The 8,277-nt window shown below is 48.4% G+C and overlaps 1 protein-coding gene across 1 annotated transcript in view; it reads left to right on the top strand.

Annotated features, from left to right (window-relative positions):
- GABRA3 (gamma-aminobutyric acid (GABA) A receptor, alpha 3) overlaps positions 1-8,277 on the top strand; it is a 57,683-nt gene that overhangs the window by 1,359 nt on the left and 48,047 nt on the right. The window contains exon 2 of the mRNA XM_009997204.1: positions 4,125-4,246. Coding sequence (XP_009995506.1) covers positions 4,125-4,246 — 122 coding nt within the window. The remainder of the gene's footprint in view (positions 1-4,124; positions 4,247-8,277) is intronic.

The raw sequence follows: 8,277 nt of genomic DNA, 5'->3' as shown, positions 1-8,277 counted from the left end.
TCAAGCCTCTCCTAATTAAACTGGCTGTAGACCCCTGCCTTCCTTGTCCAAAGGCTTTTAATTATTTTAAAACCAAAACCCTCATACCTCTTTTGCTGATCCTTAGGAGTTCTTCTCCGGGCTTTTGAGAGAGATAAATGAGACCTGTTTTTAATACTCTGCTAAGGGGCAGCTGGAGCTTTATGTTCAGGTCAGATGAGCCAGCTCAGACCTCGGCTGGGCTGGGGAATTAGCCCAGATGAGGTGCCAGGCAGGGGTGCTGCTGGCTCTGCCCTCCCTGCGCTGCTCCTTCCCTGGCCCTCCCTGCACTGCTCCTTCCCTGGCTCTCCCTGCACTGCTCCTTCCCTGGCCCTCCCTGCACTGCTCCTTCCCTGGTGCCTCCCGAGTGCATCCCATGCTGCTCACGTTAAAAGTTGAAACCTCAAATGTCAGGCTAAGTAAAACTGCTTTGAAATTTATAAACTCATTTTTCCCATCACTGCGGAGCCTCCGCCAGGAGTTCCTTCACAGAAATCTGTCCTCTTGCTCTTTGTATTACGGGTAATTTTTAAAGATAGCTTATAAAACATTAATGAATGAGCTTTCATGAACATGCCAGCTATTCATAAGTTATAGATGGTTATATACCCATCAGCAGACACTGGTACAGATTGCTTTTAACCATGACATCTATTGAAAGCTGCTACAATTGAAATCTCACTAATTACAGTAGGCATTTGTAAAATTCATCAAAATTCTTCTTACCTGCAGGGAGTTCCGCTATTTCAAATATTTCAAGTCCAGATGAAAAGCCAAAACCAGTGTTTTGATTTGTATGGGAAGTCTTGAAGGCTGTGATGCAGTTTGTAATAGCAGTGGTGCTTTGATGCTTCAGATCTGACAGGTTGCATTAGGACTGGGACAGGTGTTTTCCCAACCTTGCCTCACCCCCTATGCCCTGTGGGAGCTGCAATTTAAGCACTTTATTACCCTCATTTGGCTCCTCTAGGCTGAGCTTCCTGGCTTGACCACTTCTCCCATGATACCAAGTATTGGTTTGCTAAAAAACAGAGGCCAAGTGGCCTTGTGAGAAGTAGGATCCGATCCCTGGAGAAGCAAACCTCAGACACTTGAAATGCAATTTCCTGGACTGTTTGGTCATTGATGCTGATGCAAATTAATGCCAAAATTGCCCAAAATGGGATCTTTCAATTAGCTGCAGCCTGCTGAATAGTATTGATTCAGCCTGACTCTAAAAATAACCCATACACAGCTCTGTTTTTCTTCTTTTGTGAGAAAATAATTTTTGCTCTTTTATCTTGCAGAAGCCAGGGCTTCTGTTGGGAGAACAATCTGATAGGAAACTCCAAGCCAGCTCTGCTACTTGTCATCCTACTGACCCTTCACAGAGCATTTACAAATGAACCAGTAGTGTGACATGTAGCTAGTCTAACCAGATGGGATAGAGCAGGATTAAGCTTTGAATTCCTTAAAGTATATTCCTTTTTCTGGGCTTTTTTGGTTGTTCCCCCCTCCCAGTTACTTTCTGATGCATTCTTGAAGCAGTGGCTGACACATCAACTGGAGCAAGACAAATGAGGTTGAGGAGGAAAGGGGCAGAAGTGTTTAGGGCTTCTCTTCCCCCAGCTATAGGGAGCAGGACCCTGTTTAAGAGGGTTTTAGGTGCCTTCCCTGGTAAATGCACCCATGTCTTGCACCACCAGTGTCTCCCTAGTTTGCTGCATTCATGGGCTTCATCTGGGCAGTGCTCACCAGTCTCTTACCTCTTCAGTTAGTGGCATGGACCTGGGTTGCCAGTTGGGGTTGCCTTGCTCCTGAGGGGCTCCTGATGCCACTGCTGAGGATCCCTCTGCTCTCAGAAGCCTTTTTTTCCCCCTTTGTGGCTGGGCTTCCTGAGCTATGCTGCTGCCTCTGCACCTCTTAATCATTTTTTGGCCTCATTGGTGTCTCTTTTATTTCCTCCTCCATCTTCCTTGCTGTCTCTGCATCTCTATAGATTTTTTTGGTTGTTGTTTTCTCTTACTTAATCTTCTGCCCTTCCATTTGTTTTTGTCCTAACAGCTATTTTTGCTGTGGAAAGCTAGGAGCCACAGCACTGCTTCTCTGGAGTCTTTTACAGACAGCTACTTCCAGAAGGATTCACAGCCTCCTTTTCTGTTGATTGAAAGGGAGACACAAGATGCAAATTATGTGAACCTTTTGGGCTTGCAAAACTGCATTGAAGATTTTGTTTGGTGAGATGAACTTTGAGAAATTTACTGCTTACTTTGTTCCACCTGGGGCATAAAATGCCAAGAGGAAATAATCTAATTTATCATAAAATCATTAAGGTTGGATTCTCAGATCTCTAAGACCATCATGTCCAACTGTCAAGCCAGCACCCCCATCCAACTTAACCATGTCCTGAAGTGCCACATCTACATGCGTTTCGTACATCTCCAGGGTTGGTGAGTCCACTTCTGCCCTGGACACCCTGTTCCAATGCTTGACTATTCTTTCAGTGAGGACATTTTCCTAATAGCAAATTTGAACCTGCCCTGGTGCAATTTGAGGCCATTTTCTCTTGTCCTACCACCAGTTACTTGGGAGAAGAGGCCAACATACACACCTTGCTACAATCTCCTTTCAGGTAGTTGTAGGGAGTGAAAAGGTCTCCCTTCAGCCTCCTTTTCTGTAAACTAAATGCCCCCAGTTCCCTCAGCTGCTCCTCATAAGACTTGTGCTCCAGACCCTTAAGCTTTGTTGCCCTTTTCTGAACTTGCTCTAGTACCTCAATGTCCTTCTTGTAGTGAGTGGCCCAGAAATGAACCCAGGATTCAAGTTGCAGCCTCACCAGTGCTGAGTACAGGGGGACAATCACTTCACTCTTCCTGCTCATCGCAATATTTCTGATACAAGCCAGGATGCTGTTGGCCTTCTTGGCCACCTGGGCACACTGCTGGCTCATGTTCAGCTGGTTGTTGACAAATACCTCCAGTTCCTTTTTCCCCAGACAGATTTCCAGTCATTCTTCCCCAAGCTGGGAGCATTGCCTGGGGTTGTTGTGACCCAAGGGCAGTACCAGGCACTTGGCCTTGTTGAACCTCATGCAATTGACCTTGGTCCATCGATCCAGCCTGTCTAGGTCTTGCTGTAGAGCCTTCCTACCCTCAGGCAGGCAGCTCAACACTCCTGCCTAGCTTAGTTTCTTCTGCAGACTTACTGAGGGAGCACTCAATCCTCATCTAGATCATTAATAAAGATATTGAACAAGACTGGCCCAAAAACTGAGCCCTGGGGGACACCAGCTGGATTTAACTCTATTCACCACAACTCTCTTGGCTTGTTCATCTAGCCTGTTTGTAACCCAGTGAAGAGTATACCTGTCCAAGCCATGAGCTGCCAGCTTCTCTAGGAGAATGCTCTGGGAGACAGTGTCAAAGGCTGTACTGAAGCCCAGGGAGACAACATCCATAGCCTTGGATGCTTTGGGGACTTCCAGTTGAGTAAAGATAGGAATGTGAAAACTCATCTGATTTTATAAACAGGGAAAGTCCAAAAAACAGCAGAAATGGTTCATAAAGAGTTTTAATGATGGACTCAGGCTTCAAGCTTGTTTTTTCTGAATTCCTGTTTTTCTGACTCCCTTCTTCCCAGGTGCAGAGAACTTGGAAATAGCTTGATATGGTAAATAACTGGCATCACTTCTTCTATGCTGCTTATAAGGAGATACTGGCACTTGAGTTACTGAGGTTCCCACAGCCTCTGTTCATAAAATGCCTTTTGTTAGGGGCAGATGAGGGAAGCTGGGGCAGGGGAAGGCTCTCTGAAAAGACAGGGCTCCTAAAGAGCCACTCATTGTACCACTCACCCTGAGCGTGGAAAGGTGAGGATGAGGCAGCCTCGGCTGCCATGATAAGGGCTGTGGTGGCAGAGCCCAGTGGGGAGTTGATTTGAGATGCCCTGTGGGGAGTCCTGCAAGTAGATCACATTATCAACAGGCTGCATCCTGCAGTTCAGGGCCTGCAGCAGCACAGGCTGCAGCATGAACCAACATCCCTTCATTTCCAGTAGCTGTTCAGACCATGTAAAGAGTGGGTTTCTCTTCTGATGAGGTTTTTTCCTTCTTTGCCCCCATGTGCCAGGCTATCTCAGAAGCACGTTTCAGATGTCGTTGATGACAGCAAAGACAACATCACCATTTTCACCCGCATACTGGACAGGCTCCTGGATGGATATGACAACCGCCTGAGACCTGGACTTGGAGGTCAGTTGGGTGATGTTTTTTTCACAGCTGGGTAGCTTTAGAAGGGAGAGGCTGCACCAATGGCTCTTTAGTAAGTGTCATGCTGTCGGGAGGAGAGGCTGGTTCAGTGCCAGAGTCAGTCTGTCACTGGTTTCCCCTTTTTGAGTCTGTGCTATCTTGTTGTTTGAGCTTTTGTAAGATGAGAGGTGCATGTCTCTGATTGCTGTGGTGTTCTATGACATTACATTGATAGGCCTGTAGATGGAGCAAATATGATTAAACTTACTCCTGCTACAGTTAGAGGCTTTACTGTTTCAGAAATGATGACACTACCAGCTTGCAGGATCTTCAACTTACGTTGGGGCTGCTTTTTAGACAGTGAGCTTTGATGCAGAGCCTCTATCTCCACATCTTCTCAGTTATTTCTTATGTAGCTCTTACCTGGCAAGCTCTTCTCTGTGTGCCAGTCTGGGCACTGGGCAGTCAACCTGGCTCTGCTGTCTCCTGAGCTGCTTTTAACACCCCTGCCATTATAACTACTGCTGCTGAGATTCTCTCCAAGCACCTACAGATGTTTAAGGTGTTTTAGAAGGCAAACCCATGGTTGTCTTCCCTCCCAATGCTTATGGCAGAAGGAATGGGAGGTGTCTGGGGAAGAGACATGAGCTTTCTTGGTGAGATGGATGGGACATGGGCCTATGTGGTTTCCTGGTGTGTTGTTGCCAAGGGACATTGCTGTGGCAGAGAAGGTGACCCCTCTCAGGTGCTAGTGACTGTGTGCTGTGGGGCCATGGAGGTGGTGTCCCTGCACTGCTCTGAGCTCTCCTGCTCAGCTGCAAAGGTGTCCTGCTGGATCATGCTTCCCACCCAAAGCTGGGGTCACCATGTGTGCCCCTGTTCCCTGAAGGTTCTGCTGCCAAAGGACATAGGCAATGAGTTTTCCTGAGCTCTTGCATGCTGATGGGGGCTCTGGTGATCCAGCACAAGCCTGGAATTATACCCTCCATTCCTCAGAGCAACCTCAGTGTCTCTTCCCAGCCCCATGTCCACCTCTGTGCCCTCTGCCCTGCACCTGCCCAGGAGTATTTTGATCCCAAGCAGAGACCATACAAAAATCTGGGAATAAGAGTTTCTCCAGTGAGCATCCTCACTTCTGATGGGCTGCCATGCTGCAGGACATGGACAGGAAAAGGTTACTGTGTCTGCCTGAGCCATCTATCAGTTTTATTGCTTTTGTTGCTTGTTTCTTCTCCCCAGAATTAACCGCAGCCCCTCTAATAGCTTTGCTTCCTCAAGCCTCCCTGATGGCTGTATTGATTTAACTGGAATGAGTTCTGAAAGGGGACTGAGGGGGCATTTGTGTTCACCGTAGGCTTGGTTGCAGACAACCCCGTGCAAAGTATTAACAAGAGGACTCCCAGGACACCGTTGCTGGGGAAGTTAAAACCTTTCTTGGAACAACTCTGCTCTGTTGCTTTAGATTCTTCAATAACGTGCTTAACATAATAAATTGCCTTTGCCTGAACCAGACATTGCATGTTTAAAGACTCCTTTCACCTCTGATTTCCCCTCATGGAAAGTTTTGACAAGGGTTGAAGGTTTTAGGGGCTCTTAGCTGGCAATGAGTGTGTGTGTGAAGAGGGGGGACAGACCCCACTTTTCTCTGGACCTGTTTTCCCCAAGTTTGGGCTTTTATTCATTGGAGATCTGTCAGGGCTGCTATTAGAAAAAGTATTAGAAGGAAAGAGTTTACCTACTGCTACTGGTGGCCAGAGAAGCAGAAACAGTCCTGCTGCAGACTCAAGACTTAAGGGTTAATGAAATGGCTTGGGGTGATAGTTAGGAAGAGAGGTGCTCCTGCTGTGCCAGGTTATGTGGGATCTGGGAAAGAGATGCTTTGCTTCAAATCAGCAGCTGTGCTGCTGGGTGATTCAGTGACTTACAAAGGTCCATAGTTTTCCTGTGAGACAATATTGAGCATTCTCTGTAGACCCAGCACTGGATCTCCCCATTTCCCTCAGGAGTATCTTCTACCTGCTTTTCTGAAGGTACCAGGTGAGAGGGTCCATTAGCACCATGCAGTCCTGCTTTGGTGTCCATGGAAGGGCAGACACGGTGGTGTTGTGCCCCGGCTCCCACCTAGAGAGGGACTGGCCTTAATTGTGGGTAGCAGAGGAAGTGAAAACCCTGGCTCCCTTCTTGGCCTTGGTCCCCTTGCTCTGTAGGAGACAGATCCCCCTGAAAACACTGGGTTGGGATGCGAGGGGCTGAGGGGGGTGCAGAGCTGCAGCAGGGCCCCCCCAGGGCTGGGCAGTGCTACCCGTGCCCAGATGCCTGTCCCCCCCCTTTGGCAGAGCATTTCCCTGCATGCTGGGAACTGAGCAATGTTTGTTTCAGCTTTGGGAAAAGAGACTGTAAGCAACAGAGTGTTGATGTGGTGACTTCTCCCCTCAAGATAGCCTCTTTGTATTTATTTTCTTATCCCCTCTGTTTCCACCATCTGCTGCCACCCACTCTAATAGCTCCCATGCCAGAGCTCCTCTTCCTACCAGGATGCTTCAGACACAGACTGAAGCAAACCCATGCTGAGGCTGCTCAGAGTGCCTGGTGCTGCAGAGCCAGGCTCCAGGGGTGGGTGGTCCTGGGCCTTGCTGCTGCTCTTGCCTCCAGGAGGTGGGTCAGGACATCCTCTTAAGCAAGGAGTCCTCCCAGTCTTGAGGACAAGTAGAGGTTTGTGAGCACACTCCAGAAGAGGAAAGCAGTGAGAGGGACATGACTGTCAGACCCTTCCTTCATCAGGAACACCCTGTAGCACTGGGGGCATGAGCATTGCCTTCTGTGGCTGGCAGGAGGTTTCTCCCTGTCTCTGCCAGGTGAGCTGGGGTTGGCTTGCTCATAGGGACAGAGCTGAATCTGTTGTTTGGCCCCATGACCTCTGAAATACAATGTGGGCTTGGGGAAGGGGTAACTGCATAAATAGATCGTGTTATGGGACTCAGAGTGGGGGAGGAGAAGAAGGAATTGTCAGCAAATAACCTGTGTTTCCCCTGGGAAAACACAGGGCAGATTGGTTATTAAGTCAGAAGAGGAACAGAAATGGACCTCGAGGGGATGGAGGCATCTGTTGCCATGGCCAACCTTGCAGGATAGGAAAGTCTCCCACTGAGAGAGTTTCTATGGACAGCACTGGCCTCCACTCCTGGTCTGGAGCTGTGCAATCACACAGATTTTTTTGCCCAGCCCTGAGGGGTCTGCAGTGAGGGGCATCTATTTATAGTTCTCTTTGTTGGGGCTCCCTGCAGAGCTGGCATGTGGAGAGGCCTCAGTTTTGAACCTAGAGCTTGCCTTGCTTGTATGAGTAGAAGAGAGGAGATGTAGCCAGGAGAAAGAGGTAGAATTGGCTAACAAAGGTGTTGTATACCCCAAAATAAGAGATGCTCAAGGAGTGGGATGTGAGCAGTGGGACCTCCAAGAATGACTGATGTGTAAAAATACCCTGTATATCCTTGTGCTGCTTTCTGTGAAGAGAGGCTGAAGTTCTGCAATCCTTGCATGGCCAGTGTGATGCCCAGCATGGTTACCATGAAGGGAGGTGCAGTGGCTGGGTTGTTTGAGGTTCAGTGATGGTCCCTGAGCAGCTGTTACCTCCTGCAGCTTTATTCCTAAAGGGTGAAGTTTGGGTCCATAGCACTGCAACCAAAACACAGCCACCTTGTGAATGGACAAGGTAGGAGGGGAGGTTTCAGAACTTGGCCCCAGCTTTTTCCTTCCTTGCAGCCTTAAGGAACCTTTTATCATGCTTTGGCAGTCCGAAAGCTACTCTGGTGAGACTGCACTTGGAGTCCTATGTACAGCTCTGGAGCCCTCAGCACAGGAAAGACATGAAGCTTTTGGAGAGGGTCCATGAGGGTAGAAAAGCACTGGAATATGTTGGGGGGTTGTGGAAGCCCCCTCCTTTGAGGTGTTCAAGGCCAGGTTAGATGAGGCTTGTGCAGCCTGGTCTAGTGTGAGGTGTCCCTGCTTATAGCAGGGATATTGGATCCTGATGATCT

The sequence above is a fragment of the Chaetura pelagica genome, unplaced genomic scaffold, assembly GCF_000747805.2.
Source record: "Chaetura pelagica isolate M959 unplaced genomic scaffold, ChaPel_1.0 scaffold344, whole genome shotgun sequence".
Taxonomy (NCBI): domain Eukaryota; kingdom Metazoa; phylum Chordata; class Aves; order Apodiformes; family Apodidae; genus Chaetura; species Chaetura pelagica.
The sequence above is the reverse complement of the archived record's forward strand: the minus strand, read 5'-3'. Positions and strand labels throughout refer to the sequence as shown.